At 54.6% G+C, this 23,108-nt stretch overlaps 2 protein-coding genes across 5 annotated transcripts in view; one reads left to right on the forward strand and one right to left on the reverse strand.

The window, feature by feature from the left end:
- Positions 1–14,203, forward strand: part of Smg6 (SMG6 nonsense mediated mRNA decay factor) — a 246,475-nt gene extending 232,272 nt beyond the window's left edge. For all 4 annotated transcript variants that reach the window (XM_059271180.1, XM_059271179.1, XM_059271181.1 and 1 more), the window contains 4 exons: positions 7,311–7,464; positions 10,284–10,495; positions 10,773–10,854; positions 13,940–14,203. In XM_059271180.1, the coding sequence (XP_059127163.1) occupies positions 7,311–7,464; positions 10,284–10,495; positions 10,773–10,854; positions 13,940–14,070 (579 nt within the window). In that variant the 3' untranslated portion in view covers positions 14,071–14,203. The remainder of the gene's footprint in view (positions 1–7,310; positions 7,465–10,283; positions 10,496–10,772; positions 10,855–13,939) is intronic.
- Positions 14,204–15,801: 1,598 nt separating this feature from the next.
- On the reverse strand, positions 15,802–20,765 carry Hic1 (HIC ZBTB transcriptional repressor 1). The gene is made up of 2 exons (XM_059269527.1): positions 20,221–20,765; positions 15,802–18,757 (listed from the first exon to the last, which is right to left on the reverse strand). The coding sequence occupies exon 2, from the start codon at positions 18,735–18,737 to the stop codon at positions 16,593–16,595; it is 2,145 nt and encodes a 714-aa protein (XP_059125510.1). The 5' UTR covers positions 18,738–18,757; positions 20,221–20,765; the 3' UTR covers positions 15,802–16,592.
- Positions 20,766–23,108: the final 2,343 nt, after the last annotated feature.

A 23,108-nucleotide genomic window follows, 5' to 3' on the forward strand; every position in this document is an offset into this window, starting at 1 on the left:
GGGGTCAGGTTTCCTGAGCAGTTGCAAACATCCCACCTGAAACATAACAGGCTCTTCCTCTGGCCACAGCTATTGTTTCCCTCTGTATTATGGCCACGGTCTTGCTCTGTAGCCAGCAATGACATGTGTTCTGAAAATAGCTTCACTCGCCTGTCCCCTTCCCGCCCACCCACCCTCCTGAAGATGCAGTCACTCCTTTGTGGGAGCCCCAGGAGTTTCACTCTAAATATAGCTACAGTCCATTCACACTGCCACCCAGCCAGAGGGGAGGGGGACACTGTGGAACAATGGGGTATGCACAGAGCACCTCCCCCACCCACACATACACCTGTATGGAAGCTAGCGGAAAGCAGACACTCAGCCCTGGCTCCTCGCTGTCGGAGACAATGTGGGAGCCAGTACACTACCAGTCCAGGGGCACGTTCGCACATTGATCTTCAGAGCTGGGCACCGCCCAGGCCTACTTCAGCCTCTGCATCACATGGTGCTGGGCTGCCAGCTGGCACAAGCTCCTGTCACCTCATTGGCGCCCGAAGCATCCACATGGTTCTTCTGACTTCCCCCAGAATCCCAGAATGGTCAAGCCTTTGACTGAAACCTTTAGACCGATGCTTGTAGCAAGCTCAGAAGTATCATGCTTAGTCCTTCATTCTCCACAAGAAAGAGAGAGTATCTATTTATTTGGCTTTCTCAGAACAGGAGTTATTTATTAAGATTCAGGGTCTAGAGCAATGGTTCAGCAGTTAAGAGCACTTCTAGAGGACATGGGTTCCATTCCCAGTCAGTACCCACATGACAGTTAAACTGTAACTCAGATCCAGGGGATCTGACACCCTGTTACAGCCTCTACAGGTACTATACATGCACATGGTACACAGCCCATTCATGCAGGCAAAATTCTTAACTCCTCTGGGTTTTCTCTAAAGTATTATTTAAAAAAACAAAAAATTTTTAAAAAATAAAGTATTATTTAGATTATGATTGAGTTCATTGAGCTCCTATAATAATTAGGCCCCATGAGCCTTATGTTAAGTCCTGACGTCACTATAATCCCAGCTATTCAGAGGCCCAGTTGGGAAAATAACTTGAGCTCAAGATTTTACAACTAGCCTAAGCAACAGAGGCTATGTAGTCCTGTGTAAGTTAGAACTTTCTGTGTAGATCAAGCTGGCCTGAAATTTACAGAGATCTGCCTGCCTCTGCCTCTTGAGTGCTGGGATTAAAGGTGTGTGCCACCACATCCTGCAGAGACCCATCACTGGGTCTCAAGCAAATAAGTCATAATTTCTTTAAAAAAACAAATATACTTCTTTTTACTTTGTTTTTCTACTTGTATCTTGTTTCAAGCTCAGGACATTCCTCATACACTCTTCCCCCATTCCAAGTGCTGGATTATGAGCATGTCCACACATGGCTTAAGCATCTGTTCATCCCTGTGGTGCTTTTGGACATCCAGAAAAGGGATTCTAAGAGCTTCTCGGGGGAAGTTCTCTCGCTTTCAATAGCCAGTGTATTATCCATTCCCTTTGGTTTCTGCCAATGATTACCTCACCACTCTTACTTTTTCTTTTCCTTTTTTTCATTTATGATCCAGGTAGTTTTGAAAAATAGGTAGTAGTATTAGGCACAGTTGAGTATACTTGTAATCCCTACTACTCGGGAAGCTGAAGCAAGAGGATCGTAAGATTGAGGCAAACCTGTACAATATAGTGAAGCCCTATCAAAAATAAACAGATTGTTCAACAACTAAGAGTACTGCTCAGTTGAGGGGTAGATGGCACAGGCCTTTAATCCCAGAGCTTAGGAAGCAGAGGCAGGCAGCTATCCATGAGTTCGATGCCAGCCTGGTCTACACAGGTAGTTCCAGGACAACCAAAGATACAAAAAGAGGAACCTTATCTAGAAAATAAATAATGAAAATCAGAAGTATCGTTTTTTTCTCTTAAAAGACAGGGTCAGGACTTTGGCAATCACTCGCTGGCTAAAGCCCTTGCCCTGCGAGCATGAGGACCTGGGTTAGAATCCCCAGCATCCATGGAAAAAACAGGACATGGCTGTGTGTGCCTAAAACCCTAGCACAGGGGGAAAGCCTGGGAGTCTGCCAGCTAGCCAGCCCTACTGAAACATCAAGTTTCAACTTCAGAGAGACCTTGTCTCTAGACAAAGTGGAAAAATATACAGAAAGATACGTGGATGTCTTGCTGTGGACTTTGTATACACATGCATGGGTACAAGTATACATAAACTCACATATATACATCACGTGCATAAAAAGAGAGTCTCACTGTGCTGTTGAGGCTGGCCTTGAACTCATGGATAGGTTCAAATGGTCTCCCAGGTAGTTGAGACTACATGCACATACCACTGTACCCAACAGCTGTAAGTCTCAAAATAGAAATAAATACTCTTGGGAATAGACAGATGGCTCAGTGTTAAGAGCATTTAACTGTTCTTCCAGAGTACCTGAGTTCAGTTCCCAGCAACCACAGGCTCACAACCACCTATAACTCCAGCTCCAGGGAATCCAACACCTGTGGCCCCCAGGCACCTGTACACATGCACATACATGCGCGCGCGCGCGCGCGCACACACACACACACACACACACACACACACACACACACACACACAGTTGAAAATAATAAAAATAAGTTCCTAAAAAGAAATAAATACTACTGTGCCTCCCCTCCCTATTGTCAGTTACTGGTGTCTTTGATGGTCACTCAGATGCCCAGAATGTAAAAGAGAGTTGTACAAGAATAGTAGAAATTGTCATTGTTGTCACTAATGTGTGTCAGGCACCAAGTAAGGTACTCTTACATGCAAGATGAGTGTAGAAGTTTGCTGTGTTACAAATCCTCTCATTTCTGGCGATGGCATTACTCTGTCTCCAGAGTAATGAGGAACACAGAGCCTACATGGTTCCATCATTCTTTGAAGGAAAGGAAACAGCCACACTGTATGGATCTCCTAAGCAGAAGGAAGACTTAGGAAGTCCTCTGCCGGGTCTGCCTGTTTCCTGGTCTGTTGTGTACCTTCTGTGGCAGCCAATTGCATTGTTTGTTTGTTTGTTTGAGACAGGGTTTCTCTGTGTAACAGCCCTGAGTGTCCTGACTCTGTCCTACAGAGTGTGTCACTCTGTAGCCCAGGCTGGCCTCAAACTCAAAGCTCCGCCTGGCTCTGCCTCCCGAGCTCTGGGATTAAAGGCGTGAGCCACCACAGCCTGTGTTTGTGTGTAGTTTTGTGTGTCAGTTTTCACTGGGCTAGCATTACAAAACCCATGCTCACTGTGTAGCAGGAACTTCACTGTAACGGAGCCTTTCTAGAGATGCGGCCACAGTTTCTTTGACTATTGCAACTGTGTCTGCCTCAGTTGGCTGTCAGTTTGCTCCAGGAAGCTCCTGTTCCTCAGAGATAGCACTTTTCCCAAACTGAAGTTAATCTTCCCTTGCACACTTTATGCCAACATAGTCCTTATTGCCATAAGTCTGGTTCAGAGTATGTACTTTTTTAAAAAGTTTTCAAAGTCGTCTTTGTGCTTGGTTACGAGTTTGCTTATTTTGGGGTTTTTTGTTTTGTTTTTTTGTTTGAGACAAGGTCTCCTGCCAAGGATGATCCTGAATTCCTGGTCCTCTTGTCTGCTACCACACCCACCTTGGGTGCCTACACTTTCCTGAGGTTCCCAGGGCACTGTCTAAGAAGCAGTGTGGCCCAGGCTGAGCTAGTCAGAGGGCTCCTGTGGAACTCTCCTTCCGGGTCAGCACATTTGACTCCAGGCCAGGCGGATCTGTCTGAACCTCAGCGTTCCAGTTGCACCCCCCCCCCCACTCCCACCAGAGGCTTCTGCAGCTTTTTACTCATACAAACAAAAATAAATCTCACTACCGGCCTCTGAACTCCACAGCAGCATGCTTCCCCCTTCTCCCTGAGCGTCCCATGGCTGTGAGTGGGGACTTGGCACTCTCCCCATCGACATCACTTTTTCACTCCCTGCGCATCCTGTGTCCTTCTCTCACCGTGCGACCCAGAGATCAGAATGGGACGTGACGGCCGGCACAGGCGCCGTGCACAGCTGCCAGGAATCTGACGGGTAAAATCTGGAAAAGTTGGGAGGGCAAATGCTAAACACATACAGCGCCACTCAGAAAGGGCCGGAAACGCAGACACCCATCGCAGAGAGCCTCACTCCTAAGCCTTCTTGATCTGCCGTTCTTTTTAGTGGTGCTGAACTAATCTTGTCACCCACCAAGCCCACTGGTACCCTAGGAGAAGAGGCAGCAACCTTGTCTAATCTCCTGAGACTCCATGAGGGCATGTGGGGAACAGGAAGCAGTTGTGTGGTGACTCACTGGGCAGAGCCAGGTTAGGGGAAGTTGTCTGCAGGCGTCCCTGGGACCGGATGAGGGCAGCCCAGCTTTGACCACCACACGCAGCTTGGCCCTGTCCCATTCCCAGGGAACCATCTGCTACCTCTCTGAGAAGCTATGGCTAGTTCACCTTTCTGGCCATGGACTCCAAGTATTCAAGGAAGTTAATGCTTCCCTGAACCTTACTCTAGGCTTTACATCTGTCCTGTCGTCAAACACCAAGTAGATTCACTTTGCCCCCCCCCAGCCTGCCTTGGCTGCCTGGCTTAATGACCCTCCTGCTTGCCACCAGCATACAGGTGTAATGGTCAAGGTCTTGGGAACCCATCGTTCATCCACAGTGAAAAATGGCAGTCAGCAACTTCCTCAGTGGAAGTGTAACCAAGGCTGCATGTCATGTCTCAAAATAGGAAAACAGAGATGTGGTACTTCCTTAAGACTAAGGCCTCTATACTATAGGTGCTAGTGTCCTATCATTCATGAGCCATGTGGCAGAGCCCGTTATGTTCTTTCTCCCAGAAAGACAGAGATTTGGAGTCCAGGGCTCCAGGAAAAGCGTTCTGGTAGTTGTATGGAGAACAGAAGCCTGGGAAAGGGCTGCTCCTCGGCGTGAAAAAGGACAGTAGAGTATTTGCTGAACCTAAGCAAAACCATTTCCTGTTCTTCTGAATGCCCAAGCCAAGATTCGTGTGTTACTGTCCTGTTGGCAGCTCTCTGGGGAAGCAACAGTGACCCAAAACTCCTGGGAAGGTGGCTGACACTTTCCCCTTGTGAGGTGAGGTCAGTTGGAGGATTTCAGCAGACTGGGCCTCTCTGCCACATTCTCATGCTGCCATTGTCCTGTGGCCTGTCTTCGCCAACTGTGGTGGCAGTGGCAACAACAACTTACTCATAGGGAAAGGTCCCTGGTAGGTCACGGAAAGCCACCCCCATGATTTGAAGGCATGCCCTTTCAGTTTTACTGTCACTTAGTGAAGCCTAAGCAGCCTTTCTGCTGACTGTTGGTGGCCAGTCCCGGCACTGTGGGCCCCATCTCAGTTGGCACGCAAATGTACTTCCTCTGCTGCTTCTGGGTCTGTGTCCTGGCAGTTGCTGTGTTTCAGAAGACCATAAGAGGGAGTGAGGGGACTGGGACTTGCCCACCTGCTTTTCTGGATTCCCACTGGTACTGGCTAGCTCCCTATACAGGATCTGCCAGAGCAGATAGATCCAGCCGACCAGTTTGCTTCCTGGCCACGGTCCCCAGAGGAAATAGCACAATAATGAATATACTCTGTAGTGATAAATATACCCTAAACTTATCCCAGCAGGTCATTGCCACCCATGTTAAGACTGTCAGACTAGAAGACACTGGGCTTTGCAGATGTTCACAGAGCTTCCCATAGATGTGAAAACCTGTAGCACAGACAGTTTTTGGCTTGTGGGCTTCTGCTGGTGATAGAGGTGATTGTTGAGTAGTATGGGGTGGGACACTTCAGTTGTGTTTTTTGTTTTTTATGGCGTTTTGGTTTGCATAGGATACAACAAAAAGTCCCAATTTAAATAAAGTCAATTTAAAGGTAAAATGAAGTCAATGATAGTATTACTTAAACAGGATTGTGGCAAAGGGGTAAAAGTTGAGCAAAAATGCTGGGAGTAGTGTGCCTTTAATCTGAGCAGGAGGCAGAGGCAGTCAAATCTCCAAGTTCAAGGCCAGCCTAGCCCATATATCAAGTTCCAGAACTATATAGAGAGACCCTATTTCACAAAAACAAGAAGAAGAAGAAGAAGAAGAAGAAGAAGAAGAAGAAGAAGAAGAAGAAGAAGAAGAAGAAGAAGAAGAAGAAGAAGAAGAAGAAGAAGAAGGTGGCAGAGAGCAAGAAAGACCCACATTTAGGAAATACTGTGCAAAGCAAGGAAAGATGGTGGCAGCTGTGACCTCTGATGGTTGCTCTTGCATGAGTTGGGCTGTCGCTTCATCTTTATAACCCTGCGGCCGGAAATGATAAGTAGCATTCTGCTAATAGCCTCTTTTTTAAAAATTTTTACACTGTATGTGTATCTGTGTTTGAGCACTTGCACAACATGTGTGTGAGTAATTTGTAGGAATCGGATCTCACCAACCCGTGTATCTTTTTTTTTTTTTTTTTTTTTTTAAGGACAGGGTCTCACTCCGTAGCTCTGGCTAGTCTGGAACTCTCAGACATTTGTCTGCTTCTGCTTTCTGAGTGTTGCAATTAAAGGCATGTGCCACCACACTGGACAGTGTGTTATCTACTGTTTGTTTGTTTGTTTGGGTTTCTCTGTAGCCCTGGCTGTCCTGGAACTCACTTTGTAGACAAGGCTGGCCTCGAACTCACAGAGATCTGTCTGCCTCTGCCTCCTGAGTGTTGGGATTAAAGGTGTACGCCACCACACTGTCCCCTGTCTCATTTTAAGAAGGGATTGGTGGGAGGGAAGGGGAGGGAGGGAGGGAGGGAGGGAAGGAAGGAAGGAAGGAAGGAAGGAAGGAAGGAAGGAAGGAAGGAAGGAAGGAAGGAAGGAAGGAGGGAGAGATCAGTTCTGGTACGGATTTTCCTAAGTGTCAGATTGAGAGGTGCCGTGTGCATGCTGCTATGTCATGTGGGGCCCCTTTCCTAGCTGAGTTACTTACTCCCTTTTTTTAAGTTCTTGATTTCTAGTCTTAAGATCCTTTCAGAAACTTATTTTTAATATCATCAGGGTCCTTTCTCAGTGATAGCCAAGATTTAGTGAGATCTCATCCCTGGGCCATTTGGTCTGTGTTGGTTTTGATTGCACTGCTTCGCTCAGCCCGTGGGTCTGTCCCTCAGGCCTGAAGGGGTGGCTGTGCTTCTGGAGGGGGAAGAGATGTGTGGGGGCAGGATGCTTACACACTGTTGAGTCAGGGCCCTGGCTCGCCAGCCTGCTCACTCTCTTGCTCCCTCACATTTTGTGTCCCTGTAGGCTGTTTTGGAAGACCAGAGTCAGATGAGGCAGATGGAGCTGGAGATCAGACCCTTGTTCCTCGTACCAGATACCAACGGCTTCATTGACCACCTGGCCAGTCTGGCCCGGCTGCTGGAGAGCAGGAAGTACATCCTGGTGGTGCCCCTCATCGGTGAGCTGGGTGGGAAGACACAGCAGCCCTGCACGTGCACAACCCCTCTTCACATGCCCGGAGCTAGGCAGGCTGACCTGGCTGTGCATGTGTAAGACAGGATTTGCAGGGAATGCATGGGGCAAGAAAAATTGTTTAATAATCAGAGTAGTTCAAATTATTATGGCTGATCCATGGCTTAAACTGCTTGAGCAAATGGACTCCCGTGTCCCAGCAACCAGCGGCTGCATGAGCCCAGCCCTTGTTTTTTCCTTATAAAGCTTGCAGTAAAACAGCAAAGCTGGTTCCCGTTATTGGTAAACACTCAGCCCTGGCAGATAACGGCAGTGCTGCTGGGTGGTCTGGCAGGGAGGCTGGGAGGATTTTGAAGTGGTTAGATGCCTTTGGTCTGATTGTCTTGTAGCTTTTCATGATCATTCTGTTAGTTCGAGGTAACATTCTTCTGGCCAATGTCACCCTAAGGCCAGACTGACAGGAACCCTCCAGAGCATGACCTTTGGCTCACGCCTTTCAATTCCTACCACTTGGGCCATTGGTACTGGTGGAGGGAAACATCTCGGGGTCCAGCATGCCTGCTTTTCCTAGCTGTAGTGCTCATTGGAGACTTATTGGGTACCCTTAGTTCTTGGAGCTTCATGATGGGTCAGCCTCGGGTTATGCTTTGGTCTCTAGGTACCTGTCAAATAGAGCTGATGTAGCTACTATAGCTGATGGCTGTGCTGTGGGGACAAGGATTGTGTAAGATAATTGCACAGCCCAGGATTTTTAATGCCTCTCTCCCAGCAGCCATCTAAAGCAAGTTCGAGAACCCTATTCTCTGGAAAAGGCACCAGACTGGCAGTCTGCCTGACAGGCCACCTCTGACATCCATGCCAAGATGTTCCATTGGGCCTTCCCTCCCAGTCCCAAGTGTCTTAGTGCCAGATGGGGGTGGAAACAAAGGGCAGGAAACATCCGCCCCTGCAGAGTCTGTAGAACCCTGGGGGGTTGTGGGAAACACGTTAGCACCACCTGAGAATGTTGGCACTGAAGCAAGCAGTCCTCCCTCCCTGTCTTCCTTCCCCTCCCCATGTGGCCTGGACAGAACCTCTTAAACCCAGGCCCTTAGACCTAAGGGACGGTTTGCTGCACTTCAAAAGAAGGCAGAGCAACAGAACCACACATTGCCCTGAGCTTTCTGCTTGCCTCTCTGGGTCCTGGATGGACTGGCTTACAGGCTTTATTGCTGGACTTTGTTCCCAGGAGGTTTTCAGTTAGGAAAGAAAAAGTAGATTGGTCACTTTTGCTAGATGGTCAGTAATTGGTGTAACCAAGAAAGCTCCCTGCCGTCTCCAGGTCACCTCCCCAGACTGAGAAGGTACCTCCTATGCCTTCCTAGGCAGCAGTCACTGGTGCCTAGCATCTTTGTTCCTGAGAAAGACAGCGAAAGTCAGAGCTCTGGCCCGTGGTCCTGAAGAGCCTAAGTTTGGTAGAGAAATCCAGATTTGGTAGGAAAGGGACAAGCATAAGAAAACCTAGAGGATACATCAGAGCAAAGTCAATGACCCTAAGGGTACTAGCAACTGACAGCAGTATTGCAGCCACACAGACCAGGCGCTTTGACCCTGTGTCAGCTAGGCAGATCCCTGTTCTTAGGGCTGTGAGGGGAGCTCCTGTTCCCTCACGCTTTCCTTGGTGGACTCCTGCCCTATAACCAGAGCAACAAAGGGTTAAGCTGACAGCCTTCCATGTTTGTGTCTTGTGCTCTTTAACCTGCTCTGTGCTCTTTAGGTCTGACCCCAGCATTGAGAAGTCCCGCCTGGTGCAGAAGCACAAACAAGCGTCCCCTTTGAAGCCTGTTTAGTTTGGAAGCAGGAAAGCAGATTTTGGGATAGAATACCAGTTTTTCCTGTTTGATGTTCTGTTTGCTGTACCATACCACCCATTCACCACTGCCACACATTGTGTGGACCATGCAGCTTCATGGTGCTAAAAGCGTGTGTGTGTGTGTGTGTGTGTGTGTGTGTGTGTGTGTGTGTGTGTGTGTGTGTTAGTTCCCATATTGGCCTTTTCCAGAAAATGTTTCTGAATACCCAGACAATGAGTGCCAGGCTCACCATGGAACAGCATGCTCATGCCGATTCCCCAAGCTATGAATCATTATACTAAGGAGAGGCCTCAGACCCCAAACTCTCCCCAAGCCCCCAAGGAGTGCATATTTCCCACTTGACCTCAGGCTTTTGGCTGGAATTTTGGAAAGAATCTTCACCAGAAAATGAAGCCATGTTCCAGACACATAGACAGGCAGACAGGCACACGCATACACACACACACACACACACACACACACACACACACACACACACCAAGTAAGTATCAAGGAGGTAATGTGCCAAGGTTATGGTTTCATGAAATACCAGGGTCTTTGCAAGTAAGTCTGGCTGTCCTTCCTTGGTGGCTTCCCTGTCCTCTGCCCCCTTTTAGACTGCTGTGGTTCAGACCCACGTAGCTGAGGACGCACACCTCACTTACCCTTTTGCTGCTGTGTTCCTTATTTGATCCTATAACTAAGGAATGCCAGCTCCAGAAAACCTCGTAAGCTCCTCCTGGGAGGAAGATGGGCTCAGAGGAAGAGGCAGATAGGAGCTGAGGCTCCCTCAAAGTCTTGGGCCCTTTCTTGTCCCCACAAGCGCCTATCCTGCCACCATAGCTTCATTGGAAAACTCCAGTGGAGAGGTTGGCCTCCATAGTCTGTGAAGGTGCCTGGCCGAGAAAGTAAGGGGCAGAGACCACGGGGTAAAGGCAGGCATAATTGCTGATTGTAAACTCTGTCTCATCAGTGATCAATGAGCTAGATGGCCTTGCCAAAGGGCAGGAGACAGACCACCGGGCCGGGGGCTATGCCCGTGTGGTACAAGAAAAGGCCCGGAAATCCATCGAGTTCCTCGAACGGAGATTTGAGAGTCGGGACTCCTGCCTGCGGGCCTTGACCAGCCGTGGCAATGAACTTGAATCCATCGCCTTCCGCAGTGAGGACATCACTGGACAGCTGGTGAGACCCCCCAGGAAGAATGGAAAGCCCATGGTCCACTATAAAAAGTGTTCCTGAAAGGAGGGAGTAAAAGAAGGCTTTGAACCTGGGCAGCCGAGGGGTGGCCACCATCAAGGCCCAGGAGGGGAGAGTTCCCTGTATCACTGAGGACAGTTACACTTAGCCAAGCAGAGCCAGAGCATGCCTGAGTAAGACTCCAGGACAGCCCTGGAAGTACTCTGCCTCTGCATGGCGCCCCCTCCTGCCCAGTGGTGCTTTTCACACTGTCTTCTTCCAGGGTAACAACGATGACCTGATCCTCTCCTGCTGCCTGCACTACTGCAAAGACAAGGCTAAGGATTACATGCCCACCAGCAAAGGTACAGTTTGGCCTCTCCTTGGGCCTTCCATCCCTCTGTTCTACTTTATCCTACCCATCCATAGTCCCTAAGAAGAGCCCCTCTACTGACTTTGGCCTGCGAAGTCAATATAGGGCCTAGACAAGCCTGAGGAGGCCATCTTGTCTACCCTCCCAGAGGTTAGACCTCCTATCGTAGACTCCCAAGGAATGTCAGGTGATCTGAGGGCAACAAGGAACAAGCCTCACTAACCCAGGAAGCCCTGCTCTAGGCAGTGAGCTTCCCCACTCAGTCTGCATCCATTTCCTTTCTTGGGTCCTCAGTGAGTTCCTTCTGACAGCAAGAATGTTATGATTCAGTATAGCTTGTTCTGGCCATGGTCTCCTGAGGAGTAGAGCCTCAAGTGGGCACACTTTTTCTTGGCCATTCTCACCTCGCTAGCCATTTCAGAGTGTTATTTGAGTGTTAACCCATATCAAGCCTGCAACGGGGGTTGCCCCTGGCCAGGAATCGCTCTTCCTGATCTCTATTGCACTGAGCTATAGCATTGTACAGGCTAACTAGAGCTAGAAGTAGGGGAGAGCTTAAAGACTGAGCCCATGGCTGAGTTTTAAAATGTTTTGGTGAGCAGAATCCCACCTCTGGGTCACCCTAGAAATCTCAAGTGTCTGACTATCTCAGCTTTGAGTTCCAATGGCATACAGAAGACTTTGCTACTGATTCTCAAGATTCCAACATTTCTTCTTGTGGAAGGGAATCTTAACCCCTCCTAGCCCAGTATCATGTGCTGAGCTAGTAATTCTCATAAGTGGGTCTCTGCTCACATTTGTGTATATCTCTGTTGTTCCTTTAACTCCTCTGTTCATGCCCTTAGTCCTGGCTTGCTGGCTAACCCAGGAGTTGTCCTCTAGGGGCTTCTTCCCACACATTAGTACAGCCCTCTCTCATGCCTGCGTCTCTCCACCAGGAGCTAGTCAGGAATCCACCACTGCTGCCACAGAGGGGCTGCCACATGGACTCTCCCTGAGGGCCAGACCTGGACTGTCCAACTGACAAATTAGAATCCTGGCTGAGCCAGAGGAACTTGTGACCTGCCCCAGGGCAGCTTCTTAGAGGGAAGCAGGATTGCAAAGGTCCAGTTATCCTCAGCCACCAAACTGTTTTGTTCTTAACCCCTATGCATTTGGAAGCAAGGCTCTACTAGTCCCGCCACCCCCCAGATCACCCCCAAACAGCCTACAGAAATCCACTGCCATCCTGGGGACCGCCCCTATCAAAATTACATCAGCAACGGCTGGTGTAATCAAACCCCATTTGTCAGTGTGAATTCTTAGCAGATTAACTTGTCAGATTCACAGAGAAACCATCACCAAATGTTTATGTGTAAATGATGTTGAATTTTAAAATCATGTGGATTATGGCGGATGGGGCCTGACAAGATGACAGTCTCTGGTTTCTAACAAAGTGAAGTTACCAGTGTCAAAACAGAGGATGTTTATTGTTAAAAATGTCTCAAAGTATCCACAGAAACCCCTGCAGACCCCTGCCAGCACTGCTGGGCCTTTGCTGGCTGACCTAAGGCCTAGGACTCTTCTGGTCGGAGGCCCAGGCAGGAATAGTGGAGTTCCAGGCAGACTCAGCCAGCAGCTGGGAACCCCATGTAGCACCCCACACCACTACCCCACCACACACTCACATTCCAGGCCCAGGCAACAGAAGTGTCCTAGACCTCCCTTCCTCATGAACCACCTTCTTCACCCTCTATACACAGCTCTCTCCTTCCTCCTCTCCCTTTCCTCACCATCATCAGCCCCATGAGCCTCTCCCTCTTCATCCCCAAATTCCTCCCTAGGCTGAAAGCCAATTCTCAGCCTCCCCGCCTGGAGCTGGCAAGCCCAGAACTACTCAGGTCAGACATGGATGTTTGCAGTCCCCCAGCCTGCCAGCCCTAGCAGTCCCCAAACACCACAGGACATTTCCTGTGCCTTTGCTCTCTGCCAGACCTCCACTAGGAAATGCCAGGCCAGAGCTTAGGGGTAGACCTGCCACCCAAGCAGTCATGCCCAGGACTTGGAGTATCACTTGAGTGATTGCTGGGCCCCACTTTAAGGTCTCTCCTGTACATTAGTCAGAGACAGAGAAAGACTGCTAGAAAAGTTGTCTAAAAAGACGAAGGCTATTTGTACTGGTACAGAATGATTTTTGAGTATATAAAATGCTAAAAGAAAGTGTGGTAAAGAAGATCTCAGTAGCCGGGCGGTGGTGGCGCACGCCTTTAATCCCAGCACTCGGGAGGCAGAGGCAGGCGGATCTCTGTGAGTTCGAGGCCAGCCTGGTCTCCAAAGCGAGTTCCAGGAAAGGCGCAAAGCTACACAGAGAAACCCTGTCTCGAAAAACCAAAAAAAAAAAAAAAAAAAAAAAAAAAGATCTCAGTATTACAGGGGGGTCTATACATATGCCAGTGTGTGTATTTACAGAAGTACATAAGGAAATCTAGAAGGCACAGAGCTCCCTGGGGCCCAAGGCAGCTGGGAGGACAGTCCTGCCTCTCCTTTTCTTTTTACCTTCTGTACTGTTAGATGTCCGTAGATAACTTACTTAATAGATCTTTAGCCATAGCCACAAGGCCCCTTTAGCACAACCTCTCCTGAGAGCTCCCTGAAGCTCACCCCTTCCCCCACATTCGTAAACGGTTCTCACTTGCTATTCATCTTTGGATTTTTAACCTCTGGGAGCATAAAACATTGATACATACACCCCAGCCTTAGAAGGAGAGGATGTGGTGGGGTGGGTAACAGAAACCTAGGGCCAGCAGTACAGTTAGGAGTCAGTGGCAAGGGGCTGCTTCCCGTTAGTTCAGAATCCCGGAAGACAGGTCTGTGGATGACAACAGTTTGAGTACTCTCAGGCACCAGGCACAAGAGTCCTGTGCAGGAGGCCAGAGTTGACAGCAGCAGCACAACCCTTGCCTAGCCTGACCCTCTAAGCAGGAGGAGTCTGGAAGAAGGAAAGGGCTTGCCCCTCCAAGACCACATTCCCCTCAGGACAAGAAGTGGCATTTGACACTTTATCCTCAGTAGAGCCCATCTGCTTTCTGTGCCAACAGAGGAGCCGATCCGCCTGCTACGGGAGGTGGTTCTGCTGACCGATGACCGGAACCTGCGTGTGAAGGCGCTGACAAGGAATGTGCCCGTGAGGGACATCCCAGCCTTCCTTACGTGGGCCCAGGTGGGCTGAGGGGGCCACACTGGGGCCCACCCCCATGGAACCATTCCTGAGAGGCCACCAGGCGCCCAGTGTAGCACGGAAGATGTCCACGTGCCTGAGCCACCAATCCACCCAGACAATAAACCATCCTCTTCCAACCTCACGCCGTGGCCGTGCTGTGGGGGAGCTGCTCCTCACAGAGCCCCACCCGAGGGTCAGGCGGAAGCTGCTGGGACCCTCCTGGGCTGCCAAGTTTAGCAGGGAGGTGACTGGCTACAGTGACAACAGGTGGACAAGCCAGATAGGCCACCAAGCCCTCAGCCTTTCTCCCTCCTGTCTGGTTTCAGGGCTGGAGGGAGGCCTACTCACCAGGGACCCAGCCACTCTGTAGTGGCAGTGGGGCAGAAGTTCCAGAGTTTCCATCGGATGTGAGCGAAATGATAGAGCCCTCAGTCTGCAGAACCTACTGCCCTGAGTGTCTGAGAGGAAGAGAGTGCCCAGGGGGTCGTCATCTCCCTGAGGCCTAGATCCCCTATGGACCCACACTGGGTTCTGTCAATAACAGCAGCCCTAGTCCTTCACGACACACACACACACACACACACACACACACACACTCACTCACTCACTCTTCTCTTCCTGTCCACATCAATCCTTGTCCTTGCACTTTGCCCTTGTTTACCCTGGGCAGCCATGGATCTAGAGGGAAGGACATCTAGTCCTGGGCCCGCGCTTCCTGAGTGGCCTTGCCCTGCATATGCTCCCAATACTGCCTGCCTTTCACTCAAGTACCCTCTTGGGGAAATTTCCTCAGACTCTTCCTGTTCCTTCTTCGTCTGCCTTCCCTTTCTAGTTGACCCCTTTCATCACCTCAAGGCCCCTCAACTTCCTCACGGCAGTTCCTTGTGGGGCTTCTCCTTCTGAATTTCCCCCTGCCACCTGTGACAGGAACCCAACGAAGCTTTCCCAGCTCTCCTTCCTTCCTTCCTTCCTTCCTTCCTTCCTTCCTTCCTTCCTTTCCAACCCTCCTCACACCTCTGAGAAACTTCCACGCAGATAGAGCTGAACCAGGGGTAGAGGTGGGCCCCGTTTGTCCTGTTCCTGGCTTTGTCCTCTGCTTCTCTACCCGGAAGAGGGGACTCGGGGACCCTTTAGCCTTTGAGGGATTTTGTTGTTGTGTTTTTTCTTGCTGCCCTTCTGTTCACAACCTCACCTGGAGACTCCCTACCGGGAATGAATTCCTTCAGTCCAGCACAGAGGTGAAGGGGATGGAGAAGGCAGTCTGGGTTAGAGTAGGAGTCAGTCTCCACAGGATCCCAGCCCACTGCCTGATGGACCATCTGGAGGAGCAATGCTTCACCAAGGGTGCTCTGCCCTCTTCAGGCTCAGGACCCTACCAGGAGAGGGCTGTCCAGGAGAGTCTAGGACAGTGATTTGGGGGAACAAGTGCCCAGGGCTCAGAAGACCTCCTCTCTGAGTTGTAAGGCCCAGGCTACTACCCCCTTTGAGGTCCTCTCCCCTGGCTGTGAAGGCCATTGGCTGGGGGTGGGGGAAGTGGGGAGAACATCTTTCTTCTTTCTGTCCCGTTTGAAACCCTGGTTTTGTTTCCTTAATAAATTTTTAGTTATGAAACATAATTGACCTCCTGTTGGTCTATTTTGGGGACTGAAGAGGGGAGGCAGACTCGAGCCGGTACACCTGTGTTGGGGCCCAGCCACCCACCCTGGTGCAGGGGCAGAAGAGAGCCACAGGATTAGGGACCTTGGTTACTGCTTTATTGCTGTTTGGTTGAGTATAGAAAATGGAAGCGGCTCTAGAAGAGCCTGTGTACAGAGTAGGGAATATACAAAAGGACAGAATGGGAACCAAGGAGACCTCGCTCCAGCCCAGCTAAAGCCGGGCTCAGGATAGGGGCCACCTGGGGCGCATGCAATAAATATGATGGGGCCCCAGGGAGAGGAGGGGACCTCAGAAGCGGAGACAGGTGGGCCAGGACTGACTGTCATCCCTGGCTCCAGGCCTGCCCACCCTGGTGGGTCAGGAAGGGAAGGGTTGGCCCTGGGGCTAGTGCCACTTGTGCAAAATGAGGAACTTCACATTATCAGTCCCGGGCTGGGCAGGAGCGGGGGGCGGGGAGGCCCTCCGGCCGGCTCAGTCCCCTCCCTCTCCCCAACTGTGCCCAATGCTCCGACCCCAGCGGGGAGATTCACAGTGAGAATGGGTGTGGTCGCAAGGGCCGGAGGTAGGGCTGGGAGCGTCCGAATAGTGACACCCCTCCCCCAAGAGCAGCACGGAGCCGGGGGAGGGGGCCAGCGAACCACAGGGAGAGGCGGGGTTCTCCTTTGGTCAAAGCTGATATCAAAAATATAAATCTCCCTTCCCCTATCCCACCCCCGTCCCGAGGTTTTCCCCCACCGGCTCCCCCGGGTTAAGGCACAAAGCAGTGAGGCCAGGTGAGGCGTAGAAAGGTGGGGCCACCACTGCGGCGCTGCCGCTGCTACCAGTTGTCCCCGGGCCGCCGGGTAGCGCCGGGAGCACCTGCGAGGGGCGCTCTAGGTGGGAGAGAAACGGTCGATGGTCCGGCCGTCCGGTCCCGCGGCCAGGTGCGCGCCCTGGCTCAGCACCTCTGCCGCCTTATCCGGGCTGAGTCCCAGCTCGGCAGTGAATTTGGCCAGCGGGTAGAGGCTCTCGAGCGCCACCTTGGGGTCGTGCAGGAAGTGCGTGGTCTGCGCCAGCAGCTCTGCGGCAGCTGCCTTGTCCTGTTGCTTCAGGCTCAGCTGTTCAGCTGTGAGGCGGGCCACAGCAAAGACACCCTCCGGGAAATCGAGCTTGCCCTTGCCGTCGGGGCCGGGGACGCCAGGTAGTCCCCCGAGGCCAGCCAGCGCCCCTGCTGCGCCGGCCGCACCACCTACAGCGTGCATCTTCATGTGGCTGATGAGGTTGCGCTGTTGAGCGAACTTTCCACCGCACACCTGGCACTCGTAAGGCTTCTCTCCCGAGTGGATGCGCATGTGCTCCGTGAGGCGGTACTGGCGGGTGAAGCGCATGCCGCACGCGTCGCACGCAAAGGGCTTCAGGCCTAAGTGGCTGCGCATATGGCGTGTCATGGTTCCGCGCTGCGTGAACTTCTTCCCGCAGATGGTACACGGATAGGGCCGTGTCAGCCAGTGCGTCTTCTCGTGCTGCCTCAGCGTGGCCGGGTCCTTGTAGCTCTTGTCGCAGGACGCGCAGCGGTACGGCCGCAGCAGCTCTCCTAGGCCACCGGGGGCCCCAGCGATCTTGTCCCCACCACCACCAAAGGGGGGCCCGAGGCCGGCGGCCCCGGCGGCCACCTCAGCAGCCTCTGCCCTGCCATACAGTGCCTCCTCTTCCTCCACGTGAGCCTCCACGTGTGCATTCAGCTGTTCCGAGCTGGGGAAGCCTTTGCCACATGGGATGCATACGTACAGGTTGTCACCAAAGCTCTCAGGCTCGCCGTAAGCCAAGTGCGGGCATGGGTAGCCCTCCAGGTGGCCACCGGGTGGGCTGGGGTCCTCGCTGCTGCCGGTCTCCTCGCTGCTGCTCTTGTAGTCGTCGCCGTCAGCGCCTGTGCCTGGCCCGTCCAGGCTGCCCGGGTAGCGTGGTGGGGGCACCAGGCCGAGCGGGGGGCCCCCGGGTGACGTGGCTGGGTCCCCACCGCGTTCCTCGAGGCGCTCGCCTGGGGAGCCGTGATCTCGGACCAGATCATCGCCGTAGCTACCCAGGCCTGGCTCGTGCTTCATCCAGCGGTAGAGGAGGCTGGAGCCGTCGGGGCGGCCGGGGGGCTCGGGTCCCGGACTGCCGCCGCTTCCTCGAAACGGGTCTGGAGTCGGTCCGGCCTCTTCCAGCTTCTGGAAGGGCAAAGGCGGCAGCGGCGGCAAGGCGAGCGGTGGCTCCTTGTAGACTGCGGACCCCGCACCGGGAGGACTGTCCGGGCGCGGAGGCAGTTCGCGCTCACTCAGCGGTCGCTCGGGGACCGAGGAGCCTGGCGGGCTCTTCTTAGACAGATCCAGGCCGCAAAGCGGAGAGCAGCGGCGCTCCGGGGCGCAGAGTGAGGCTGCTGGGCCCGGGGCCGAGGCGTACAGCTCGGCACAGTGGGTGTTGACGGCGGCCTCGGGGCCCGACGGGGGCTCGGCGGCAGGCGGCGGCGGCGGCCCGGCCGGGGACGAGTAGCAGGCCTGGATGACGGGCGTGGCGGCCCTCAAGCCCCGGCCCGGCCGCCCATAGGGCGCATAGCCGCCGCCGCCGCTGCCTCCTCCCCGCAGGTGGCAGTACTTGCCGTGGCGTTTGAGGCGCTTCTTGCACAGAGCCACGAGGTCAGGGATCTGCAGGTAGCTGGCGGCGGCCAGCACCGCGCCCAGGCTCGGCTCGGCCCCCGGGGCCACTGCTGCGGCGGCGGCGGCCTCAACACTGTCAGTCAGGCGGCCGGTGTAGATGAAGTCCAGCACCAGGCGAAACACGGCCGGGCTCACCATGTCATGGTCCAGGTTTAGCAGGTTGTCATGCACCACCAGGGACTTGAGGTAGGCGCTGCTGGCCGCCAGCACGTTCTTGTGCGCGCGGAAGAGGGCGTTCTGCACCACGATGATCACGTCGCACAAGAAGCCCTTGGTGCGCTGGTTGTTGAGCTGCAGCAGTAGCTGCCTCGCGTGGCCAGGCGCCTCCATCGTGTCCAGCATCGTCTGCCCAGCACACTCTCCTGCGGGGGACACACACCAGCTGGGTAAGAGCTACGCCGTGCCCTGGCCGCTCGCACCCAGCCCAGCACTGTTCCCCTCCGTTTCCCCTTCCCCTCAGCTGAGCAGGAGCATGGAGGAGCACCAAGGCCTGGACACTAACAGAGGAGGCTCGGCGGCCTCTGGGAGCGGTGGAACCTAGGCCCGCTGGCCCCAGACGGAAGGAGCAGGAGGAGAGAGGCTGGGGATGGACAGGAGGCCAGGTTAGCCTAGTTGTCCCAGACCCAGGTGCTGCTGGGCACTCCAGCCGGGTGCTGGGAACTTCCAGGGAGAAAACTGTTCGGGCGAAATGACCCTTTCGGAGACAATTACCCGATTTAAGTAAAATGTCCGCTTCAGGAAAAGTCATTCAGGGCCGAAAAGTTTTGCCCAAGTGGGGAGAAAAGGAGCCGAGTCAGAAGCGCCTCCCGCCTCGAGAGAAGTTGCCCCAGTTCGGGGAAGTGATAAGGAGGACGGGAGCACGATGCCCATGGAGGCGCCGCCCTGGCCGGGGGCTGTCAGGCCTTGGTTTGGGCCGGCCGGCCCGGCGCGGGGAGAGGAGACAGTGGCTGCGGTGGCGGGCAGAGCGCGAAGGCCGGGCCCCGGCGCGGGGAGGGCGTTATATCGGGGCAGGAGGCTGAGGCAGGAAGCAGGTGGGGGGGAGGGGGGAGCCACGCAGCTCCCAGGGGAGGGAGGGGGCAGCGCCCCGGGCGGGCACGACGCACAGCCGGCTGCGGCCCTGACCCCGGCCTGCGCCCCACCCGCGTTCCGGACCCAGCCCCGGCCGGCCTCGACTCTGCATCTCTTTCCCCAGCTCCCCTCGGGCCCGTCTCCCCCGAAACTCTGCCGCCCCAAACTTGGGGGGAAACTTTCCCAACTTCAGACAGGGCGGGAGGAGCGCGCCGGCCCTAGCCCACCCAGCCCCCAGTTTCTCCTCTAGGCCCCCAATTTCAGCAGCCCGGCGACGGCGGGGACCCACGCCTAGTCTTGAGCCGCCCTGCCCGCCGGCGAGCGCGCCCGCCCCTGTTCCCGCCTGGCCCGCAGGGCCTCGCGGGCCCGTTACCTGCGGCCGCAGCCCAGCCCGGCTTCCCTCCCCGAGGCTGTGGCAGCTCCTAGCCCGCGCCCCACCCGCCCCGCTGCCAGGCGCCGAGCTGTGCCAGGGCAGCGCCCCTGCCAGCCCCGCCCGCCGGCTCCCCTTGCCTTCCCCTCTCCTCCCCAGCCCATGTGCGGGCAGAGCCGGCCCGGGACCGCTGACCCCGCCGTGAACCCGGCGCCGAGCAGCGGCCCAGCCGTCCCGAGTCCTCTAGGAAAGACACTCGGAGCCCTAAACGCCAGCTCCGACCCGGGCGCCCGCGCCTGAGGATGCTCCCCGGCCGGCCCACGCGCGAGGACCAGCCCGTCCCGGGTCCCTTGCCTGCCCCTCGCGGTCGCCAACTCGAGGACCCACCTGGGGAGCATGTCGGAAGCCCCGGGCCCGGCTGCCGGCGGATCCAGGGGGGGACGTGGCTGCAGTGCGCTGCCCTCCGCCCGCCGGGCCCCCGGTCGGTCTGTCCTGCCGGTCCGTCCTCCCCGCGTCCTGGTCGCGTCTCAGCCCCACCGCGCTTTCAGCACACTCTTATCTGGAGCGGCCCGAACCGGCAGACGCTGCCGCGGCCATGGCGCCACCTCGCGGCCGCGCGGGATTGTGTGTGGCCGGGCGGCGACCTCTGGCGCACACCTGGGCTGGAGGCTTACAGATGCCGAGCCGGGGATCTGCAGGTTCACGCTTCCAGATGTGCCCACCTGGGGACCCAGAGATCGGACCTGGGAGTCCCATAAACCCTGGGGTTTTGAGCTTCGTGCTCCCGAGTACATGTTTCTATGTAATATGGGGGTCAAGTCAGAAAAAGTTCTGTCTTCAGAAAGGGAACTCTGAAGCCGGTGTGATGGTACACTCTTGTAATCCTAGCACCAGGGAGTTGGAGGCAGGAGGACCAGGAGTTCAAGGTCAGCCTCTACTACATGAGACCCTCTCTTTAAAAAAAAAAAAAGGCGGGGAGGGGGTAGAACACTAGTGACAGTAGGTGGTGAGAGGGCAGTTTTGGAAATCCTAAATGAGATGAAGGTAGATCAGTTTGGGGCGGGGTGGGGAGGAGCTGGGAGATGGGGGGAGGCTTTCATTAGGCATTTCTGAACACCACTACTATCCGCTTGGACTCAGGCTCCAAAAAAAATCCCAACTCTTCCCTCAGGCACATGTTATCAGTATGCACATCATAAACCGTCGACACTCAACCGCTTCCAAGCGGTGACACTCGATGGAGCGTATGTTTACAGAGGCAGCCCGCCCCCTCCGGGAGTCCCAACTTCTTGGGCTACTGCGCAGGCTGCTACGGAGAGCACCGCTGTGAAACAGGGTAGCGGTTCTACCAAAGAGCCCTCCCTGCGCTTCCGGGTCTCCAGAAGGAACCGAGGGTCCTCGACTGGAAATAGCTGGACAGAGAGAGCCCCTTGGGACGTGCCCCTCAACCCCCACATCCCTCATCTAAGCAGTTTGGAGGGATCCCTAAGTGATTTTTTTTTTTTTTTAACCAATCCACCGTTTGAGAAACATCACGAGAGAGCGGGCAGCTTGAGATCCACTCCCTCCCAAAAGATCCTACACGCCACACGGGCTCGATTCACGTTGGTGACGCCTCTTCCAGGAGGGAGGGCACCGTGCACCGGCTCGTGGGTGCTCTCCGGAAACGTCCCTGCGCAGCTGGGCGGAGGCACCAGCACCGTTGCAAGCACCGCGCCTCAGTGGCCCACGCTCCGCCTCCTCCCCGCACCTCCGACCCCCGCCTACACCACTGGGGGGGGGTCCCCCAAACCGCCCACAGCTTCTTATTGGCTGCTCCTTCCTCCGTGGCCAAGCCGGAGAGGCTGGGGCGCAGTTACTATGGTAACCAATGAGGTTCCCAGGATCTCATCTCTCAGAGGCCTTGGAGAGCTTAGCAACCGCGCGGGGCCACAAGGCGGGTGGGGGCCGCGCTCGCCGCACCCCACGCTGTCCTCGAGCCCCCACGCCCCCGCTTGAGGTAGCGGCTGAGTCACTCGCCCGGGGCCGCAGACTCGGCCTCTAGCTGTACCCGTGAGACACCCAGGTCTTGGGCGCCCCCTAGAGGCTGCGTTTCATCGGCCGGCGACTGCTGCGCCGGGCCTTGTCTTCCGAAGGTCCAAACCCGTCAAGCCAGCAGCCCCTCGCCAGGTTCCCGCGGTGGGCTCCGTGTCCATCTGTGCCACACACAGCCTTGTAGCTCCCCACGAGACAAGACACGCACTTGCGGTCCTCCAGCGGGCTCCGCAATTCCTGAGCTCGAGGAGGAGCAGACACAGTATCTCGGTCGAGGGGTACGCTTTGGGGCTGAAGCGGAAGTGCAATGGAGCGTTGGGGATGTGAAGGCTCACCAGAAATGCTCCCAGCGATGGCTTTTGACAGATAAAGAGGGGTCTCCCACCAGATCGGAGGCCACATGCCAAACGTCAAGCAAGGGTGTGTCCGTTTTTATTTTCCTCCTTTTAATGGGGATAGACTGTACGAGTCTGGAAAGGAGCCCCCAGCCTCTGTGTGTCTTTTACACAGCGGAGGCTGTCAGCTGGCTGGCCCGCACACGGTTCCCTGTGTCCACTGCCAGTTCTTATTCCCTCTCCACCATACCTCACCTACTCCAGCCGTCACTGCAGCGCTGTGGGGGGGACCACACAGTCCAAGCATCTCCGTGTACCCCCCTCCTCCCTCCCACCCCCGTCCTCGGGTCTCACTATGCAGCCATGGCTGGCCTCGAACTCTATGGAGACCAGGCTGGCATCGAACTCACAGAGACCTGTCTGCCTCCCATGCGCTGGGATTAAAGGCAGATGTGCATCACCTTTAACTCCACTTTTCCCTCCTTCCTCAGCTCTCCAGGTCAACCTGGTGCCGCCCCCATTTAGAGCCTAGAGGTAGTACTGGGCTGTTCCGGGAAACCTGCCCCACATGGCCAATTCTCACTACTCCCCTCTTCCCAGCCCAGCGGTCTCATTCATTCCCTTAGTCTCATTCCCTCTCTTACAGCTCTGCCTACGCCTTTTACACCAATGAGTGCTGAGGTGGTCCCTCGGTGCCAGTGCCGGGCACTGCCAGGTTGCCCTCTCCATCACTTGTCAGGCTAGCCCTTCCTTTTGTGGATGCTCTGGACACGTTCCCCAACTCTCTTTAGATAGTTTCATTTCTGAAGTCCAGGCTCCTCTCCTCAACTTCCTTACCTTCCCTATAGTTTCCACCATCCGACTAATACCTTCCCCTTCCCGCTGCCGCCCAGTCAGGAAGCCTTC

This window comes from Peromyscus eremicus, chromosome 8a, assembly GCF_949786415.1.
Source record: "Peromyscus eremicus chromosome 8a, PerEre_H2_v1, whole genome shotgun sequence".
NCBI lineage: Eukaryota > Metazoa > Chordata > Mammalia > Rodentia > Cricetidae > Peromyscus > Peromyscus eremicus.

Bases quoted from the DNA above. Each gene is read 5' to 3' on its own strand.
- Hic1 (XM_059269527.1), bottom strand. From the start codon at position 18,737: ATGCTGGACACGATGGAGGCGCCTGGCCACGCGAGGCAGCTACTGCTG.